We start from the raw sequence: 23,366 nt of genomic DNA, 5'->3' as shown, positions 1-23,366 counted from the left end.
TTTTCACGATGTTCTTTAGATTGTATGAATGTCACTGATAATGGCTATGTAATAGCTTACTTAAACCTCCTATTTTTTGTAAGATACTTCTACTCTCAGCTATGTTTGGAATCCTTTAATCCAGAGCTCCTCTCTTTTGAATTTTGTCGAGAAGGCCTTCAGTCTTCAGCCTAGAAGAGAGAGAAAGGATAGGCTGAAAGCAAGGACAGCTTCTAGTTTTGAAAGAGAGATCAAGATAATCAAGAGAGGAATCATGGATAAAATATATGTAGAGTGAAGGAAACTTCCCCCAAACCTATCATTAATTTCCTGAGAGATAAGAAAAATACTACATTTATCAAGTAAGAATGAGAATTTTTTTAAAAAGGAACATTCAGAGAATGAAACTGAATTCTTGGCAATTAAAAGGATGATAGGATAAATGAAAGGCTCAATAGAAGGACTAAGAGATAAAAGTAGGAAAATATCCCACAAATAAAAGCAAAAACACAGAGATGAGAAATAAGAGCTAAGATAATAGAATTAGAGCACCAGTCTTGGAGTTTCAGAAAGAGAAAACTGCAAACAGCAAAAGGAAGGAAATTATGAAAGACAGGAGTAGGGGAGATAATGTAGGGATTAAGGTACCTGCTTTTCCTATTTTATTTTGGATTACATTTATTTTTACTGTGAAACAAAGCATTCATACATGATAATGAACAAAACACATGTAGTCATACATTGCTTAACTACAGGGATACATTCTGAGAAATGTGTCATTAGAGGCAATATCATAGTGCGAACATCATAGAATGTATTTATACAAGCAGAGATGGTATAGTCTACTACCTACCTAGGCAATATAGTGCAGCCTGTTGCTCCTAGTCTGCAAATCTCTATAGCATGCTGTTGTACTGACTACTATCGGCAATTGTAGCACAATGATAAATATTTGTGAATCTAAACATGAAAAGGTACAGTAAAAATATAGTATAAAAGGTTAAAAATGGTACTCCTGTATAGGCATGGAGCTTGCAGGACTGGAAATTGTTCTTGTTGAGTCAGTGAATGAGTGATGAGTGAATGTGAAGGCCTAGTAGAACATTATTGTACATAACTGTAGACTTTATAAACACTGTACATTTAGGCTACACTAAATTTATTTAAAAATTCTTTTCTTCAGTAATAAATTGACTTTTTCAAAAACTGATCTAAAAAATACATAAATACATAAAATAATATTTAACCTTAGCCTATTATATAACTTTTTTACTTTATAAACCTTTAAATTTTTTAAACATTTTTTACTCTTTTGTAATAACATTTAGCTTTAAACACTAACATATTATACACCTGTACAAGAATTCTTTCTTTCTTTATATCCTTATTCTCTACACTTTTCCTTTTTTTTTTTTGGATTTAGAGTCTCACTCCGTCACCCAGGCTGGAGGGCAGTGGCACATTCACAGCCACCCTGGCGTAGACCTGCTGGGCTACAGTGATCCTTCCGCCTCAGCCTTCCAAGTAGCCGGAACCACAGGTGTGCGCTACCACACAGGGCTAATTTTATATATATTGTAGAGACGAAGTCTCTCCAAGTTGCCTGGACTGGTCTCGAACCCATGGGCTCAGGCAATCCACTTGCCTCAACCTCCCAAAATGCTGAGATTATAGGCTGAGCCACCTAGCTCAGCTCACTTTTCCTATTTTAAAGATTTTTTTATTTTCTAGACTTTTCGGTTAAAAACTAAGACACAAACATACATGTTAGCCTAGGCCTACACACACAGGGTCAGGATCATCAATATCACTGTCTTCCCCTTCCATGTCCTGTACTGCTGGAAGTTCTTCAGGGCAAAAACATGCATGGAGCTGTCATGTCCTATGATAACAATGCCTTCATCTGGAATACCACCTAAAGGACCTGCCTAGGCTGTTCTACGGTTAACTTTTTTACTTAAATAAGTACAGGGAGTACGCTCTAAAATAACAATAAAAAGTATAATACTATAAAAACTTTAACCAGTAAGTCATTTATTATCATTATCAAGAATTATATGTACTATGCATTGTATATGCTATACTTTTATACAGCTGACAGTGAAGTAGGTCTGTTTACACTAGCACTATTACCAACACATGAGTATTGTGTTGCACAGCAATGTTATAACAGCTACAGTGTCACTTGGTAATAGGAATTTTTTCAGCTCCATTATAATTTTATGGGACCATCATCATATGAAACCATGCTGTCCATCTTTGACCAAAATCTTGTTATGCCGTGTGTGTCTATATATACAATTTAATGTGTAATTATAAAACTAGCACTGTGTAACTACCAACCAGGGCAAGATATACAATATCGTCAGCATCTTAGAGGCCACAATATGACTGTACAAGATTATAATCCCATTTTGCTCCTTCCACCCAGAGGTAATCACTGTCTTGACAAATATAATTTTTTCATGTTTTTTAAAACTACCTATATAAGCATCCTTAGACAATATAGCATAGTTTGTATGTCTTTTAATTTCATATGAATAGAATATCATATGCATTTAAGAATTTATATTAATAGACTAATACATATACATATTATTTATCATCTTGCTTCTTTCATTCAGCATTGTACAACTTATCCATGCTACAATATATAGCTGTAGTTTGTTCACTGCTGTATAGAATTATATATAGAAGATATATGGATGTTTATTTATTTATTTATTTTTGTGAGTTGGAGTCTCACTCTGTCGCCCAGACTGGAGGGCAGTGGCCGCTCCCGGCCACCACAGCCTCGACCTGCTGGGCTCCGGCGATCCTTCCGCCTCAGCCTTCCGAGTAGCTGGAATTACAGGCATGCGCTACCAGGCCCAGCTGATTTTTTGATTTATTGTAGAGATGAGGTCTCACTGCCCAGGCGGGTCTCAAACCCGCGGGCTAAGGCAATCCACTCACCTCAACCTCCCAAAGGCACGGGATTACAGGCTGAGCCACCGAGCCTGGCTTATATGGATGTTCATACATCCATTCCACTGTTGTGAACATCTGAGTAGTTTCTAGTTTTAATTTAGTACAGAAAATGCTGCTGCCAACATTCTTATACATTATACTGTGTACACACACTAATTTTTTTTTACAATATCTAATTTCTTTATGAGTTTATGTCATGTTGTTGGATCATAGGTTATTCTTATCTTCAACTTTACTGGATAATACCAAACTGTCTTCCAATGTGATTATGCCCTTTAAACTCAAGATACTTTTTATTGTGAAATGTTTAATTTTTGTCAATCTGGTGGGTGTGTAATCGTAGTTTGTAGTTTTAATTTGCATTTCCCTGATTACTAATGAAGCTGGATTAACTTTTCATATATTTGTCAGCCATTTGGAATTCCTATTCTGTAAAGTATCTGTATACGTTTTTTGTCTATTTTTCTACTGAGTTTTCTGTCCTTTTAGTTGAAGCCTAAATTTGCCTAAATCTGTAAATATTCTCAGAGCACAGGTGACTGGGGTACTTTCACTTAGATTTAGCCTAATTCTTTATCATTTTGTCAGCTCACAGGTACTTTTAAGAAGATCTTAAACAGTATATTTTATCTAACGTTTTAGTTTTTGGCAGGCAGGTTTGCACCCATAATCTCACATACTATTTCTACTTAAAAAAAAAAAAAAAATCTAGGCGGGGCATAGTGGCTCACATCGGTAATCCCAGCACTTTGGGAAGCTGAGTCAGCTGAATTGCTTGAGCCCAAAAGTTCGAGAACAGCCTGGGCAACACAGGGAGATCCTCTTAGCTACAAAAATAAAAATAAAAATTGGCGGGGCATGGTGGCACATATCTGTAGTCCTAGCTACTCAGGAGGTGAGGGAGGAGGATCATTTGAGCCCACTGCACTCCAGGTTGGGTGACAGAGCAAGACCATCTCTCTTTAAAAAGAGACCTATACATGTTCTTAAACAGACTTTTAACCAATCTTCCTAATTTTTAACTCCCTACCTTTACTCCCAATTTTCGAGCCTGTTAGAAGTTTTGTCATATTAATTAGGTTGCTTCTTAGCCTCCCCCACTAGTAACTGAACAGATCTCAGGAAGCCCACAATCCTCGTTCATCTGTTATTTACCTTGTAAACTGCTGCTAGTATTATCTCTTCTCCTGGTGTCTTTATTCTTAGAGTTGAATGTCTTTAAAAACAAATGCCATTACTCTCATCTTACTGCGTTTTTGAAGGAGCTGAAATAAAAGCATGTGTTAAATACATCATCTTTAACCAGAGCTACATTTGACTGGTCATTTTATTTTCAAGATCACATATACTTCAGACAGCGAATATAGCTAAGAGAAGTATTGTGTGAGTGACAGTAAGGGCCCTGAACATCAAAAATTATACCATCATACTTGAAATATTTTAAATTTTGATTTAAAATTAGGGCTTTACAAATATGTCCTCGATGGACTAAGTGTTGAAGTACTTAATATCTAAAACATTCTTACCAATCAAGAGAAGGCTAGCCTAGGCAACACGATAGGGAGATAAGCAATGTTCCTCAATTGACAGTTCACTAGATTTGTTTTCTGTTAGAAGGGAATGTTTGGAAATGCATGTTATGTTACCTATGCTTTGCCTACTTTCCTGGAGCAGGATAGGAGAGGCAGTTTCACAGTAAGTGTGAAAAACCCTACAATTATCCATTGGCTTTCCTTGCCCTTTCTAGGAATTAAGAAAATAATCAAATATTCAAAGTTATATGCACTGGTATTTTTATAATGGTGGAAGAATAAAGAATGACCCAAAATGGGAGAGTGGTTATGTTATAGCTGAGTACTTTGCAGCCATTAAAGAATCATGTAATAAACTATTATCTGTTGACATAGCACATTTTCTCAAAATGTTAAGTAAACAGATGAACAGTGCCTCATGTATAAAAAGCCAGGGTATAAAGCTGTTACCTATAGTATTATCCCCAAAATAAATATGTACATTTTTTTTTAAGATGAAGGCTTTTAAAAGTCCCAGACCAAATAACTAGGACTACAGGAATGTGTCATGGTACCCAGCTGTTTATTTTGTAGAGACAGGGTCTCACTATGTTGCCAAGGCTCAAATTCTTGCCCTCAAATGATTCTCCTGCCTTGGCCTCTCAAAGTGCTGGGATTACAGGAGTCAGCCATAACATCTGGCCAGCTTATTTTCTAATTTAAACTTTTTGGTATTTTCTAAATTTTCTAACTAGGTATAATTTTTTTTATTTTAAAAACTATCTTCCTATTTAGTTTCATTTACTTTCTATTATATCTAGTTGTATGTTTCTAAATGAATTCAAAGCAATAATCTTACAGTAAATTATGGATTAGATATAAATAAATGAACTAGGAAAAAATAGTTTGAGCATTATGGACAGTAATGAGTTTTCTTCAGAGTGAAGATCATAGTTGTATTGAGTTTATTCAATTTTCCTTTCCTATGTAGTGAAAATGGGGCAAGCCTACAGTTGGCATTGCCTTGGCATGCACCACTCTGCCATGCATGAAGTTATTTGTTGATACCAGCAGGGAGAGAAACAAATTGCCTCCAATTCAAAATGGGACCCTCTGCCCACAAATAGTCAACCAGTCATTTCAGTTACCCCCTGCAATGGCAAGGCAGTGTGAACACTTCATGTTCTCTATTGGGTGAGTTTCCCTAATTCACTGTTTCTCTCCTTCTTTTTTTTTTTTTTGGTTTGGGGTTAATGCTGCATTTCAGAAATTACAATAACATTTCTTTCATATTATCTTACCCTCTTTGGGCACTGTGAGAAAAATTAAAATTTCAAACATTTTTCAGAGTCATTTATGCCCTTTTGCCCCCCTTATTGGTGGTAGAAGCAGGGACAAATTTCTTCCTCAGGCTGACAAGGGAAACTTGCTAACCGCTTCCATTGTAGTTTTAAAAGATTTCCCTCTATCTATTGCTCTCTGCATTCTTAAATCTCATAATCCAGATGTTATTATCCACAGCCTGTGGTTCTTACAGAAAGTGACAGATAAGGAAAAAAACAAAACACTCAGAATGTCCAAACTGTCTTAAAATAATCCTGGTACAGCTAAGCTCGTGCGTTGACTGTCCACCTAACATGTAACAGTGTATATTATGATGTATTGTTTTAATGTTCTGAACACTTGTCAGCTTTCAATATTAAAGATAATGTGAAGGAATTATTTATCAACATTGAAACATTTAGTCTATTGCTGTCAGCTATTTATGCCACAAATTAATGACTCCTTAAAATATCAATTTTGTGATTCATGTTTTGGCAGTTGGTGGATGTTTTATGTCCTGTTTTGCACTATGGATGACAATTTGGTTACAGTCATTGTTTTATTGGTTCCTTTTCTCCCTAACTTCCCCTCTGCAATTCTTTGTTGTTTTTAACTATTTAATTGTAAAGTTTTTTGAAGTGATGATTTTGTTGAAACAACAAATCTAAAAATTACTTTGTTAATTTTCAAATTTTAAAGTAAGGACTTTATTTTCAGAAATTCCATTTCTCTTAGACTTTGGCACGCATACTTGACAGGAATGTCCAGTCTGCAGTGACTAGCAGGTTCTGTTTCCTGCATGCAGAACTGCTCACATAAGAATGCAGTTTGGGCCAGGCTTGGTGGCTCAGTTTGTAATCCCAACACTTTGGGAGGCTGAGGCTAGTGGATTGCCTGAGTTTGCAGGTTTGAGACCAGCCCGAGCAACTTGGCGCAAGACCTCATCTCTACAACAAATCAAAAATTAGCCGGGTGTGGTAGCACGTGCCTGTAGTTCCAGCTACTTGGAAGGCAGAGGCGGAAGGATTGCCGGAGCCAGCAGGTCGAGGCTGCAGTGGCCGGGAGTGGCCTCTGCACTCCAGTCTGGGTGACAGAGTGAGACTCCAACTCAAAAAAAAATTAGCCAGGTGTGGTAGCACGTGCCTGTAATTCTGGATACTTAGGAAGGCTGAGATGGGAGGACCACCGGAGCCTAGCAGGTCGACACTGGGGTAGCTGTGAGCGTTCCATTGCACTCCAGCCTGGGCAACAGAGTGAGACTCTCACTAAGGAAAAAAAAAAAAAAAAAAAGAATGCAGTTTGAAAATGCTTTCTAATGCTTTCTAAAATGTTACCATTTTAGAAGAAATGCAAGTTACTTTTCTAATGAATATTCTAAAATTAGCTACAGTAATCTCTACTTATTTGTACTATGAAAAACAAAAACAAAACTTCTATTGCAAATTTGCAAATGTGAAACTAAAGATAATTTACATTGCTTATAACTCATTATAAGTTAATTATTGAGAAAATGCATGAGGACAGATATATGTAAATCAGAGTACATATACTTTATATACAATGCCACAATACATTTTTAGTGTGTTGACTGATATTTAATTATATACTTTTTCAAGAGTATCTTACCAGAGAACAGGAAAGAACTGAGTTTTAGAACAATTCACACATTTAAAAAAATGTAGTCAGTTCTTTCGTCTGTATCTAGAGAATGCAGGGTAAATGAATAGTAAATGAGAATACGTAAAAAAGTATTTGTTACCTATGATACCTATTACTTTGGCTATCATTTGATCTTAGTTTCTGTGAAATAGAGGAGCTCTGACATCCTGTATTTATTATAATTGTAATATTGTTCTAATTTAACCTATCATACAGTTTGGAAGCCAAATGTTTATTATTGGTATGCACTAAATATAAAACAGCAGTAGATTTGGAATCTTGAATTCCAATTTAGATTTTGCCTCTTAATTAATAGATGTACTATATAGGGTCCTGGAATTAGTTCTCTAACATTTCTATGTCTCAGTTTCTGCATTTGAGAAATGGGATTAGAGATATCTACTTTCAGGATGGTAATGAGGATTACCATACATATTCTAAATATGTAAATCAAGTACCTAGTACATAAATGCTAAACAAATACTAGCTATTATTATATAGTCAAGTTGGATGCATAAACTATGATACTTAAGTTCTCTTTAAATTGAATAACTAGAATTTTGGGAGGGCTTTCTCAATCTGTTCAACATCAAATGACATATTAATTTATATCCATATTTTTTCTAGTCAATATAAATCTTCTGCTTACAAAACGATAGTGTGGCTAATTACCTGTTAAACATTTTCCAAAACAGTACAAAAATACTATTCATCATATATACCCAACTTGATACTCTAGTGGAGCAGTATATTTCTGAAAAATTAAATGCACCCCCCAAAATTCTAGGGTCTAATTCATTAATCAAGCATATAGTAATGTGCTTCAGAGCTCCTCTGGTGGACATACAAAACACTCCTATTTCTACTTTCATATTTTTTATATGTGGTCTCCATATTAATTTAACATTTTAACAGCCAACATGACATTATCTTAATAATTTAGAATGCCAGCATGCTAATTTAAGATTTGTTTTGGATTTGTTAAAATGTTTAATTTTTACCAGCAATTGCAAACTTGGTCATTTTTAGTAAATTAAGTGCTGATTATATCATCTGCTAGGCCTAGACCCATATAGGCCCTTCTAATTTAAGATTTAAATCAACATAATTTGGTTCTAAAGGGAGAAAAAAATGTAAGTGACCTGGATACTTTCATAGTTTTTAAATTATAGATCATTTCTTTCTATTCCTTTGTGATACCAAGGATAGACAAGAAAGAGAAATTAATTTTGATGTTTACTTTTACCTCAAGACTTAACTTTATGTCTACTTGATGACCCATATAATCTTTAAAAATGTTATCGAGCTTAATGGATGTCGCTCTGCAGGCCACTGTCAGGAAACAGTCCCAAGAGAGAGGTGCGTGGATTTGGGAATCGAGCAAAGCTGATTTCAAATCCAGTGATGCCTTTTAATGTGACTTTGGGCCAACAAATGGCTTAATTCTATATTCTTATCTGTAAAATGAACTTAGTAGTAAGAACTGTTTGGGGTAACATACTTATATAAGTACCTAGTTGTGGAGCCTGGCATACAGAATCACAAATCGGTAGTTTCCAGTATGGTGATTATTGTGATGGGGCATTTTATTTCACTAGCTGAAAATGTTTTCAGACTTAAATTTTCCACCTAACTGGCTATGTTGCAGATGTTCAGTAAGTAACTTTTAAGATACTTAAAAAGCTTAAATTACTTAATTCTAAAGGCTAACTTTTAATTTCCTTCTTTCTTGATCTTCTAGAGACAAGATCATATTTATTAAATATAGTAGTTCCCCGTATCCATGAAGGATAGGTTCCAGGACCCTCAGTGGATGCCTGAAACCGTGGATATACTATGTTTTATATACTTTGTTTATATACTATGTTTTTTCCTATACATATATACCTATAATAAAGTTTAATTGATAAATTAGGCACAGAAAGAGATTAACAACAAAAACTAATAATAAGTAGAACAGTTACACATTATGCCAGCATCACTGTGCTTATGCTTTGGGGCCATCATTAAGTAAATTGAGGGTTACTTAAACACAAGTACTGCAATACCACGACAGTCCATCTGATAGCAGAGATGGCTAGTAAGTGGCTAACAGACAGGAAGCAAGTACACTGTGGATATGCTGGACAAAAGCATGATTCACATGCCAGGGCATAGATTTCATTATGCTACTCCAGAACAGCACACAATTTAAAACATGGATTGTTTGTTTCTGGAATTTTCCATTTAACATTTTCAGACTGCAGTTGACTATAGGTAACTGAAACTGTGAAAATCAAAACCACAGATAAAGGGGGAATACTATATCTTAAATTATTTCTTTAAATTATTTCAGTGGATATTTAGGAACCAGAGTATAAAGGGAGAGCATATTCATAAAACCTAAGGGGAATTTATATAACAACAACAACAATCATCTGGTAGACCTTTATGACAGAGAAACAAAATTCTCACACTAATGTGAAAATATAAGAATTGAATTGAACCTTGGTCTTTGAAGGAAAGAAGAGAGAGTATGTCCTTAACTCAGGTTGAGTTTGGTTCTGAGAGTCGTCGTGTCCCGTCCCGTCCCCCCCCCCCCCCGCTTCCTTCATACTCATATAAATATGAAACAAGACACAACTGTTCTGCATTTCTTCTTGTTCTTATAAATGTCTTTGTAGGATTTAGGAATAGTGCTAAATGTGCAATATGAGCTATATACTAGTTTGTGGAACATTTGAAGATTTGGTCAAACAACACAGATTGTCACACAATTTTAAGACACTGTTCTTACTTGTTTGGCCTGCTTTGGTAATCCTTATATGGGCAAAAATATGAATTTTCTGATCATGATTAGAAGCAAGCTCAGGGAATTTGCTGTTTTGCTTTATACCACTGAGACTCCAAACTTCAGCCTACAAAACAGAAGGCATTGTTTCTCAATTTGAAGACCTGGATATACCTCAGCTTCTCAATTCTGACATTTTTATCATGGTGGAGGAGGTAGAAGATTGGTTAAGAACACTGATTTTGGAGTTAGAAAGACCTGGGTTTGAATCCTGATTTGCTAGTTGCTGTGTCACCTTAGGCAAGTTAATGTCTCCAAATCTGTTCCCTCCTCTGTAAATGCTGAAAATAGTACCTACCTCATATGTCTGTGGAGAGGATTCGATGAGATAATGTATATAAAGAAAACTTGCATCATAGTGTCGAGTAGTGGTATACCTATACCTATATTTTGGGCATAGTCTCATAAATATCTACCATGTTAGCTGCTTCAAATTCTTTTGCAGAATAATGATATGAAGCATAAATAAGCTAAGTAAAATAACATATGCTGAATACTATACACAGTGCTGGTAGTATGAAGAGGCCCAAGACATGGGCTTTTTACCTACAAGAAATGAATAGAAACAGGATACACATACATCAAAAAGACAGCATAGAATCATCTGTGTAAAGTGCTACATGGCAGTGTTTTAGGGAGTTTAGAGACTGTCATGGACCAGAAATGCCATTCATGTTGTACACTTCAAGCTAAGAAAACAGATCTTAGCATAAAGCTTCTCACATCATGGGCATTTGATAAATATTTGTAGAATGCAACATTTCAAAGTGGTAAAGAAACCAAATGAATTGTGTAGGGAAGTGAGAAGCCATATTATTGGAAAAAGAAAGAGGATCCAAATTGTGAACTAGATTGAGTTTGTATTATATACAGTGGAGGAACCCTTGAAGTTTTTAATCATGATGGGACGTTTTAGCAGTGCAGAAACGGAATGGAAAGAGAAGCAGCCAAAGCCAAGAGGACTACTTAATATCAACAATTACAGTGGTTAAGACAGGAGGTGAGGGAAGACATGCATTCAGATGGCGGCAGTCAGAGTGGGCAGGAAGTAAAAGGTGCCTGAAACGGTGTGACAGGAAGCAGTAAATAGGATGTGGGAAAAGGCTTAGAGTTGGCAAAATCTCTGCATTTAAGTCTGGGTCACTAAGCATACTGGGAAAAATTTAAGTGTCTCTTTAAGTTGGAAAAAGATATTTAGAAATAAATTATTTCATACTTTAGGTGTGAATGAGTAGTATTTCAAAGATGTGTGAGATATATTGTTGGAAGAAGGCAGTAACTGTATCATTGTCTCCAACATATTATTGCCTTCTTTGAAGATGTCATGTTCATCATTTGGAGTATCCCAAGCCATAAATTATTCTTATATGCTCTTAAGAGTGAGGAAGCAAAGATGGAAACAAAATCAGTCTCTCACTCCAGAAATAACCATGCAATGAAAAAATTTTTCACGCCTTTCTCACCACTCTTGGTCTTGTATTCTATTTACCATCATTGCTTCTCCTTAAAACTAATATCACCTAATGCAGGCCTGAGCAAATGGAGCTAGTAACACACAGTCTGAGAAGGAGGTGCTTGGGGTCTCCAAGATGTATTCTGTTTTCCTCCGACTTTGGCTCTTGGTTTGAAGAGTGAAAAATGACACAGCCATTAGGAACTAAGTTACCTGCCACAATAAGCAGACTGAGAACTAATTCTTCCAGTGAAAAAGAAACACATTATTTCTTCTGTAAAACAGATTAGACTTTAAGAAGCATAGATAAAGTGACCATATGATCTCTTACTATCAATAAATATACAGGACCAAAGAAGCCCTTTATAGATCCAAGTGTCTTCTTCCCATTTCTTCTCCCCAAAGTCCACCTTGGAAGATATGGCCAGCTTATGTGGAATTTACTGATTCAAGACCTTCATTTTACTGAGAAGGAAACCAAGCCCAGAGACGTTAAGTGGCAGACCACTGGTGTCTCAGGGTTCAGAAAAAGACATCTCTTCCTTCATTCATCATTTACTGAAAATTATCTTGGTCTATTACTGTATAGGTTTGGTTATTCCCTAAGATGAGTAAGTGTAAACGATGCATTTGGATGAACTACCTTAATACATACCTAAAGTTGAAACCAATAGAAACTTTTCTCAATAAATGTGAAGAGAATAATCAGTCTTTCTTTGGCTTGTTAAATAAGATAAAATTGATTCTGCTAAAACCACTTAACAGAAATACTGTGAAAGCCTTCCCTTAAAGTATTTTTCTATTTGATTTGAAAACTATTTTGTAGCTTATTATCAAACAAATCAGTAATCCTTTAGCTAATTCAGAGATAAATGGGCAGTCAGAAAATATAACCAACTGGTGTGTGTAGCTGAGTATTTGCATTTTCCTAATGAACAGAGATAAGAAAAGTGTAGAAGACTTTAATGTGTAAAAACCACCTTTTAGTGCTAGTGCTAGAGGAAAAAATACGAGAAAAGTAAACTACTAAGTTAACTCTGTCATTGATAACTAGGTCTGTATAGTTCCAGGCCTCAGCTTTGTTTTGAATCTCTTTTTGGACTTGTCTTGAATTAAAGACGATTTATGGCTGCCTTAGTAGAGTGGTTGTACCATTTTTAAAGGTAGTTTAGAAGGTTTAAAAATGTTTCTGATCTTTATTAAAGTTTCTTTTTCTCTCCATTTTATGTTGCTTAAAGTTTTATGGAGAGGACTTCTCAGCCTCAGCATTACTGGCAATTGAAACTGAATAATTATTTGTTGGAGGGCTGTACTGTGCATTGTAGGATATTTTGCAACATCCCTTGCCTCTTCTCAACAGACGCCAGTAGCATTTCCCCGGTTGTGACAACCAAAAATGTCTCCAGACGTTGCTAAATTTCCCCTGCAGAACATAACTGTTCCCTTTTGAGAACCACTGCCTTATGTTATTTGGACAAAAACTGACAAGCCAATGAGAATATACCTATTCCATTTGTAGTTGTTAAAAATCTAGTTGTAACAGCTGTATGTCCAGGAATTATTTTTTATTTTTTATTTTTTTGAGTTGGTATCTCACTTCGTCTGTCGCTCAGGCTGGAGTGCAGTGGCATGCTCATGGCCACTCCAGCATTCACCTGCTGGGCTCCAGTGATCCTTCCGCCTCAGTCTTCCAAGTAGCTGGAACTACAGGCGTGTGCTACCATGCCCAACTAATTTTTTGATTTATTGTAGATACAAGGTTTCATGTTGCCCAAGCTGGTCTCTAACCCGCAGGCTCAGGCAATCCACTCGCCTTGGCCTCCCAAAGTGCTGGCATTACAGGCTTTTGCTACCATGCCTGGCCCAGGATTTTTTCCATGTTAATTAATGTTTCCTGAGGCAATAATATCCTTTTTGTTTTTTCCCAAAGGTATTTATTGCATTTCAATGAAAATTTGGTGATTAATTCACCTAAGATGGATGCAAAGCCAACCATGCCGTTTGGCTTATTAATAGTTTATCATCTCTGTTCCTTTCTCTGTGGGCAAAGTCTCTAATTTAGTAAGCAATACTGTATCCTTTTTTCTGGAACATTACTGTTTCTATTTAGAAATAGGACAGCTGAGATTCAGGTAAATTAAGAGGTCCCCAGCTACTACACTGCAGAGTTAGAATATGTCTTGTAGCCTCATTTGGAGTCTTCACTTCTTACTCTCTAAGACAGCAATTCTGACAGTATGGTCCGTGGTTCCCTATGGGTTCCCAAGATCCTTTCAGAACTATTTTCAAAATGCTTTATTTGTAATCTCATTATGTTGAAATTTGCACTGATGTTATAAAATGAAAGATGAGTAAAACTGTTGGCATCTTAATGTACAGTATTGTACTCACAGTTAAAAGAAAAAGGCAGTTCCACTTAATATCCCCGAGAAAGCAAAAAAGTATTAATTCCATTAAATTGCGACCCTGGAATGCATGTGTCTTTTTAGTATCTGTGTGACAAAATGGGAAGATGAATAAAGCACTTACACTGCATATAGCATTTGATGGTTGTTGAGAAGAAAAGTATGTGTAAGATTAAGTTGTGAGTTGAGACCCGCCTGGGCAGCGAGACCTCATCTCTACAATTAATCAAAAAATCAGCCGGGCATGGTGGTGCATGCCTGTAATTCCAGCTACTTGGAAGGCTGAGGCGGGAGGATCGCCGGAGTCCAGTAGGCGAGGCTGCGGTGGCCGGGAGCGGCCACTGCACTCCAGTCTGGGTGACAGAGTGAGACGCCAACCCCCCCCCAAAAAAAATACCAACTAAATAGTTGAGTTTGGGTTTAGTATCAATAAAGAATACTATAATTACCTAAACTTACACTTTTGGAGGACCGTTACCCTGGCTCACACTTTTCTTTCTCTGTGATTCTCCAGGAGGGAAGGAAGAATTGGGTGGGGGGGGGGAAATGTAATCCCTGGGGGTAGGGTAGAGACCTTTTATTTGATGATCACCAAGTATGTACCAGTGCTTTATGTAACTATAATATATAATCTATACAAAAACTCCTGTAATAGTACTGATAAAGGAATAGACTCAAAGAGATTAAGTTAGTAAGCCAATGCCACACAGATATTAAAGCACTGGAACTAGATTTGAACCTAAGTTTGTCTATAAAGCTGATTTCTTTCTGGTGGTATTGTGACATAAGAGCTAAAAAATATTCTGGTATTCCTTCCTAGATCAAAGTTTCAAGGTTCTAGCATGATATAACTTCTGTATCCTCACAGTGCCTGGCATTCAGGTCCCAGGAAGTATCTGCTGAATGAATGGGTGTAATTTGCCTGTACATTTTATATGTTTCTCAAAGTGTGTAACTCATAATCTGTCCTTAACTGTTTCATCCATGGTCCTCCTTTAGCTTTTTCATCCATGGTCCTGTTTTTCTTGACAGAAAATTAAACAGAAATTCCTAGTTTTATGTATATTTTTCTCTCTTTGAACTCTAACATAAACTCAGTAGCCTTAGGAATGATTTAGTGTCCACTACCGTTGCCATTCTGACTTGACCCAACAGCATTCAGGTATTCACCTGGAACAAGGCATTTTGTTCCTGTGGCTCATCACTTACAAGAAGGCACAGTGGGTCTAGTCAGTTCATAATGGCACGTCTTAACATCTTCAGAATGTGTGGCACAGCTATAAACACACATCAAGCAACCAATAACTATTACAGATAATGGTGCCTTAGACCAGGACATTTTTGCCTTTGCATTCAAAGGGGCTACAATATGTACTCTTATTATGGTGTGCTTTTTATTCCTTATGGCATGTATCCTAAATAAAAGATGGCAATTCCATATGATTTTCCTGTGAGTTCTAAAGATTTTGTTGTGCCCTAGCCTTAGCAATATCATAGAGTCATGTTTGCAGCTAAATGCCATTTAGCATTCATCCATTTCTTCCAGTGATGTTCATTATTAGCCAGCATAGTCCTTTTGTGTGACAAAACTGATTTTCTTCCTTGATGTCTGTGGTACGCCTGGCAGCTTTCCATCCACTCAGTTTGTGTCTGATGTACCCCAGAGTGACTGCCTGAAGGGATGCCAAAACCCTGACTTAGGTTCCAAATTCTTAGCTACTGTTCTGTCAGTCCATTTGTGGACCTAGTTTTTACTTTCCCTTTTGCCATCTGTAGCTCACAATTAAGTGGCCTAAGCACGTTTTGCATGTGTTCTGGTTTATAAGAATTTGAGAATATTGTCCTAGATTTTAGACTTAATACTGCCTTCCACTTACATAGTACTTATGTAACACGTATTTGTAAAATCTTCAGTGTTCCTGAAAAAGAATAGAATGAACATGTACCAAGAGCCTGCTAGTTGCAGGAACTATGTACTAGACTTTCTATATGTTATTGTATTTTCACAACACACACACTCAAGTGATGTCCTTCCCAGTTTACTGACGAGGAAACTGAGGGCAAAAGTAGTTGACACGTACCCTGGATCACAGAGGCTATTAAGTGGTACAACTGGAAACTGAAGCATGTCATCTTAACCACAGATAGGCTCCCTGATCAACCACCTGCCTACATGACTTCATCCAGGGTGATGACATCCTTTACACGGGGTTGTTGAGAGCTGAAACTAAAATATATTACAAAGTGCTATTTAAAATTTATGTGTGTATATATATGTAAGTGGTTAAGAAAACATTACAGAAATACCTTTCAGATTTTTAAACAATGCACTCATTTTTCCATAAACTAAATATATAAACAAATAGTTGATCCCTAAAAATAGATGTCAGGTGACAGGGATTGGCTAAGCAGATAGGAGCATCTTCAGAAGCCAGGGAAGGTTTTGCTTCACTGTTTCCTGTTCCAGGACCTTACTACTTCCCTGTAAAACTCTGGCCCAAATAGCTCCTCTACATTAGTCACAAGTTTCATTAATCAGAAGTGGCTTGTGCCAGACCTACAGCAGAGTCATTTCAGGTTAGTCTCTTCTATTATAGGCTTTCAATATGTAGTCAGTCTGCTCACCCAAATCTAGTAAGGAATCAATGGCTTGTGATATAGAAGCAGCCAGAAATTCTTCTTGACAGTATCCAGAGAACAACGTGAAACCCTGGGACTATTCCCAGAATTGGGGTGGTGGGAATGCTGTTCTGTTGACTAAGCCTCTTGGATAAGCAGACAGCTGACAATGATGTTTGGGTAAGCTTTAGTTGAGGACAGAATTCAGGGGAGCTATTGGGTTTACTGCTTTAATTACTTAGGGTAACATATATAGAAGAAATTGTTAGTCTACAATTATTGCCTGTTAATTTTTATACCTAAGCAGAACAACAAAGAAGGTGTCACTTAATAAATATAACTTCTAACCAGATTGATAACTAAAATTGTATCTTAAGTTAGTTTGCTCTGTGAATTAGTTTAAACATTTGTAACTGAGATTTAGTACTGTTCTTTTTTTTTTTGAGACTTAGTACTGTTATTGTCTGAAATAAACAAAAGGATACAGTAATAAAGTATGATAATGAAACAACTAAACTAACACCTAATCTTAGTTTTTATTCCTAAATGTCATCTCTTTTAGAGAACAGGCAAAGTAAGAAAAGTTCAGAGAAAAGTATGTTTATGAACTTTCTTGTACAGGTGATAAGCATGTAGAGTTACAAAATCAGATATGTAGAGTTACAAAATCAGCAGGTTGCTACCATTCATATATTTTAAGGTCTGCTTAAGAGCACATAACTAAAAAAGGAATGAGTAATCTCTCATAATAAGCAGAAGGCTAGAAATTCTTTTTAGTTATAATACAGTGTTGGTTCTGAAGTCAGCATGTAAGATAAAAATTCCTCAGGAAGATAAAACATTGGAAACCACTGTATCATACAATATAAAATGAAATAATGACTTTTCTTCCAGTATTAAAAGGATCACTTTCATTGGTTTATAAAAATACATCTTTATAAACAAATGTGGCAAAATATTAAGACTTAGTGAGTATAGATAAATGGTATATATCAATTGTACAATTCTTTTAACTTTTTTAAGACTTTAAAAATTTTCAAAATGACAAATTATATATCTTTTAAACACTAGTAAACATTAGGCCTTCACTCATTGTGGTGAGAAGTTTGCAAAATGAAAAATGAGACTTAGTAAGAGAAGCAGATTCAAATTTTTATCATTTTCTTCAGGGCATATTTTCATTGAGTGGAGTGGGCAGAACAGTTCTCCCTGTTGGATGGCTAGTGCTCTGTCCTATCTCATTGCAAGCCAGACAGGAAGGTTATAGAAAGTAATATTTCTGGGCCACTCATTTCTAAGTCATAGGCAGTTGTGGTTTCAGCCAGGATGACATTGGGAATGAGCGATGTGGAAAACTCTAAGATTGTAAAAAAAAAAAAAAAAAAAGTCTCTAGTAGAAGATGTAGGTAGAATTGTAATGAGACTTGATGATACATTTAGAAATAGTAAATGGTTATTGTACATGACACCTTAATAAAGCTGATTATAAAAATAAATAAATCTCAAGCAACTCAAAATGATAATTTTTTAAATGAACCATAACCTCACCATTCTATTTTGGTAATGCTCTAAAATAAATGACTGCATTCTTAATTTTGTATGAAAGAAGAATATAACATTATTTGAATATATTTGGATAGGATATTTTATTGTCTGCTAGTACTTGAAGCCAGATTTTAGTGTGAACATGCTGACTGTGGAGTCAGAAGCTAAGAGAACTATATTAGGATATTCCTTTGACATCATGACAATTAAATCGTAACATTGTTTTTCTCCTTCTTAGCCCTGGCATGAGACCAGATGTCAGCTCTCCTCCATCTAGCTCCTCAACAGCCACAGGACCACCTCCCAAACTCTGCCTGGTATGCTCTGATGAAGCTTCAGGATGTCATTATGGAGTCTTAACTTGTGGAAGCTGCAAAGTATTCTTCAAAAGAGCAGTGGAAGGTAGTGTGTGTTTTGAAGAGTTTTGTTTTTTCACTATTTGGTTCCCATTTCTCAGGGTGGATTTTGAAATTCCCATTATATACAAAGCCCATTGAGACTAAATATCAGTTAAGGGAGGAGAGGAAGAGGAATAGCTCCTATGTCTTCCAGTAGGAAGGAGGATATTTTAAAAACCAACACAAGAAGAACTAGAATAAAATAGAAAAGTACAAAATGATGCAAGGGGCTTTGACCTGAAAGCAGAGGGTAACACTACTGTAAGAAAGTGCTGTCATGTGAAATGATAGTGCTACGTTTAGGCAGTAACATAATGCTCATTGTATTAAAACCTAGCTCCCATAGGCAGGACATGGTGGCTCATGCCTGTAGGCTCAGTACTTTGGGAGGCTAAGGCAAGAAGACTACTTGAGCCCAAGAGTTCAAAACCAGTCTGGGCAATGTAGTGAGACCTTGTCTCTACAAAAAATGAAAAAAAAATTAGTTGGGTGTGGTGATGTGTACCTGTAGTCCTAACTGCTCGGGAGGCTGGGATGGAAGGATCACTTGTGCCTAGGAGTTCGGTATAGCCCAAGTGAGCCATGATCATGCCACTGTACTCTAGTTTAGGTGATACAGTGACATCCTGACTAAAAAAAAAAAAGAATTCCCATAAGCTATTTGGTTTCAAAGTCACCAACTATACCATCTGACAAAAATGACTGACAGTGAGAACCATGAGGGGGGGAAATAAAGCCAGCGCACTGTGCTAAGTGATATAAATACCAGTAAGACCTAATCCCTGCCCTCTGGGAGGTCAGAGTCTACTAAAGTGAAAAATGAGTCAACAATTAGAAAGTACAGAGATTATACTACAGAGGAAGGAATGATAAACTCTGCCCAAGGAGGTCAGCCAATAAGGTATTTTAGAGAAGGTTATTTCATTATATGAAAGTTGTGTTAATACAAACCGAACCCCTGTTATGGATTCATACTGAAGATAGGGCAATAGCATTATCTCCCTCAAGGAGAAATTCATTCCATAGCAAATTATTATTGGAAGAGATTCTAAAATTTTCTAATATTACCTCTTGGAAAAAATAGTCATATAATTTAGTTATTTGTAAAGCAGTCTGAAAGCAGTATGGCCTGAATGGATTACCCAAAGCTCTGATTATATTAAATTTTAAAGAAATGCAATTATGTATTCACTGTATGAGGGTTATTATTGTTTGGCTAGTATTGTGTTTGCATATCCTTGAGAGTTAGATGAGTTATTTTCTTTTGTTTGGATTAACTTTTAATACATTAGCAAATTATAAAAGTACTCCTGTTATCGCATATAGACCACAAGGATGCTAGTTTTGGCCAGTGTAGTAGTTCCCATCTATTGATTAGAGTCATAAGTAAGACCCACCCCTGCGCAGTGCTTCTAACAAAGTGAATGTTATTTAACAAATACCTGAAGAGGGAAGCCTCTTCTTCCTCTTCTTGTCCTCACTTTAGTCAGCACTTTAACTGCTTAGGTACATCCATGGTTGTAAATGCAGTGATAATAGTGACTTACGATTTTTCAACTTTTCAGTTGTGAAAAAGCAATATGCGTTCAGTATGCTCCTCGACTTACAGTGCGGATGCCTCTGGATAAACTCACTGAGAATTGAAAACATCATAAGCTGAAAAAGGCACTTTTGACTTATGCTGAAAGGTCAAAAGGCACTTTTGACTTAAGCTGAAAAATGCACTTTTGACTTATCAGGATGTAACTCCATCATAAGTCAAGGAGCACCTGACTGCATATAATAAAAAATATCAACAAATTGACTTTTGAATGTGAAATTCAGAATGAGACAATGGAACCTTAAAAACATGCATATTAAAATATTTTTCACTTTCCTCCATTTTAACTAAAATTTTTATTTAAAACAGGGCTATAAAGTAAAATGCTTACGGGACCAAATATGTGTCATTCTGGCCAAATATAATACAATTGGGAGAAGGATGGTAGGTGTTGCTATTAGAGAGCGCATACATGCTCTACCCAAAACAGAAAACAAAGCTAAACATATCTCCCATATACAAGACCAGTGCAGGCCATATGTCCTCTATGTAATCCCTGTTTTAAAATTAAATTCTTGTTTTTAGGTAAAATTTAATTGAATATTAGCTATACTATTAAAATGTTTTGCCATTTAAGTATTTCAGTAAAGAATGATGGTTAGATTATTGATTAATAAGAAAAAGGTTAAAATGTGGACTATGTTAAATAAGTAAATTACTTTGCTCTGGTTCCTCCTTTTTTTTTTTAGATTTTAATGTTCTTAAAGGCCCTTTCCAGCTCTAAGCTTCTGTAATCTTTTGATAACCTAACTAGAGCAGTTCTTCCATTTTTCTATTTAGACACAACAGAAATATGCATTATTTGTAATCCCAGATATATATTTTGGAGTAATTTCTTAAACAGTTATAAAGATGCATCTTATATTATTTGCATCATACACCTAGCTCTCCATTTTTTTTTTAACACCTGCTAGAAATTATAGGTTATCCCTCCCAGGTTGGCATAGCAAAATAAATCTCCAAATATTTAGCTAGTCTTAGGAAATCTGCCGAAGTTTTACTTTGACAGGGCGTGGTAGCTCACACCTGCAATCCCAGTATTTTGGAAGGCCAAGGTGGGAGGACTGCTTGAGGCTAGAAGTTCAAGACTAGCCTAAGCAACATAGAGAGACCTCAGCTATACAGAAATTAGCCAGGCATGGTAGCATACACCTATATTCCTAACTACTTGGGAGGCTGAGGCAGGAGGATTGCTTGAGCCTAGGTGTTTAAGACTGCAAGCCATGATCACATCACTGTATGTCAGCCTGGGCAACAGAGCAAGAGCCTGTCTCCAAAAAAATAAATAAAAGTAAATAATTTTAAAAAGAAGTTTTACTTATTCAACCCAGACCAAGAATAGATATTTTTATATTTTTTAAATTCAGTATTTTAAGAGTTGCTTTCCTACATATAGAAGATAACTATGGGTAGCTCTTATTTCTTTCTATGTATGCTAGATCACTAGCCATTCCTTTTATTTATTTATTTATTTATTTATTTATTTATTTATTCTGAGTCTCTTTTCTTATATTCCTATTGCCCAAAAGTGCATGTGTATAATCTTTATTGGCATAGGCATAATGGAGATAGGGATCAGCTATCCTTAATTACCATGGGCCAAGGTACTATGTTATATATACATAATGCCATTCAGTTTATGCTATTATAATCTATACTTGGTAAACTAGGAAACTGAGGCTTAGAGAGTTTAAGTGGAAGAAAGGCTGGTATTCAAATACAACTGTTTCCTAACAGGGTCTTAACCTCATTACTACACCGAGCCCCTAAAAAGTTTATCATCCGACAGTTTAGAATCTAGTTGGATACTGAGACCCTAAGGTAATTAATTGCTAGTACTTATTGATTACTTGCAATGTGTTAGCCACTATGGTAAGAACCATGTACATAATTAGCTCTAACCCTGGCAGAAGCCAGCAAGGTAGGTGCTAATTTTCCAGCTTTACACACGAAGAAACAGAGATGCAGAAAAGTTATTACGTGTTACTGAGATCACACAGCTAGGATATAGAGCTGGGATTGAGATCAGTGTACTTTCCACCATACCACACTGTCCTTAAGAGCAAAGGAAGAAAGAAGCTCAAGCTGATAGTAATGGTTTATATTTAATCCTCAGATACCTCAAGTAGGGTATACAGCCTGCATATTCCACATACCATTTGCTGTGTTGCCCATTTCCTGTGGCACTCTGATGATGCTGCTCATGTCCATGCATCACTCTTCTATCCACTGCTTAATATTTTTCTCGGCTTACGTTTTTTAAAAACTTAAACTCATTTTTTAAAAAAAACTAGTTTACTTTTCCTGCTGTATTAGTAATTTATTGCTGCATTAAAAATTACCCCAAAACTAATGGCTTAAAGTAACAAACATGTCATACAGTTTCTGAGAGCCAGGAATCTAGATGCAGCTTAACTTGATTCAAGACTAGCCTAGGCAACATGGAGAGGCCTCGGCTATACAAAAATTACCCAAGCATGATAGCATTCACCTATATTCCTAACTACTTGGGAGGCTGAGGCAGGACTCTTATGAGGTTACATTCAAGCTAGTAGTGGGGGCTGAAGTCATCTGAAGGCTTAACTGGGACTGGAGGATCCACTTCCAAGCTCATTCATATGGCTTTTAGTGGAAGCTTTCTTACTATGTTGACCTCCCTTAGGGACTCCCTTAGGGCTACTTTCAACATGGCAACTGGCTTTCCCCAGAACAAATGATCCAAGAGAGTATGTGACCAATGTGGAACCACTGATGTCTTTTATAACCTAACTTCAGATATGACATGCTACCGCTTCTGCAATATTTTATTGGTCAATCCTGGTTTAGTGTGCAGAGACTACGTGGAAGCATGATTACAAGAAGGCAAAGAGATAGCTGAGGGCCATCTTGGAGGCCAGCTGCCATTTCTACCATGAGTAGAAAAACAGAATCACTTGCCAAAAATAGATTTTATCCATAAACATAAATATCATGTAAACAAAATAATGCTACAGAATTTCAGCTGACCTGAAGGCTTTTCACCTGTTATCTTTTTATTAGCTATAAAGGGAATTTACCAGTAGGAACTATAAACT

General features: G+C 36.2%; 1 protein-coding gene across 2 annotated transcripts in view; it reads left to right on the top strand.

The window, feature by feature from the left end:
- Positions 1–23,366, top strand: part of NR3C1 (nuclear receptor subfamily 3 group C member 1) — a 115,825-nt gene that overhangs the window by 53,672 nt on the left and 38,787 nt on the right. For both annotated transcript variants that reach the window (XM_008050459.2, XM_021708766.1), the window contains one exon: positions 18,533–18,696. In XM_008050459.2, coding sequence (XP_008048650.1) covers positions 18,533–18,696 — 164 coding nt within the window. The remainder of the gene's footprint in view (positions 1–18,532; positions 18,697–23,366) is intronic.

Source organism: Carlito syrichta, unplaced genomic scaffold (genome assembly GCF_000164805.1).
Source record: "Carlito syrichta isolate Samal-C Ts95f unplaced genomic scaffold, Tarsius_syrichta-2.0.1 Scaffold147091, whole genome shotgun sequence".
NCBI classification, from domain to species: domain Eukaryota; kingdom Metazoa; phylum Chordata; class Mammalia; order Primates; family Tarsiidae; genus Carlito; species Carlito syrichta.
Note: the sequence above shows the minus strand (reverse complement) of the source record. Positions and strands in the feature narration are given on the sequence as shown.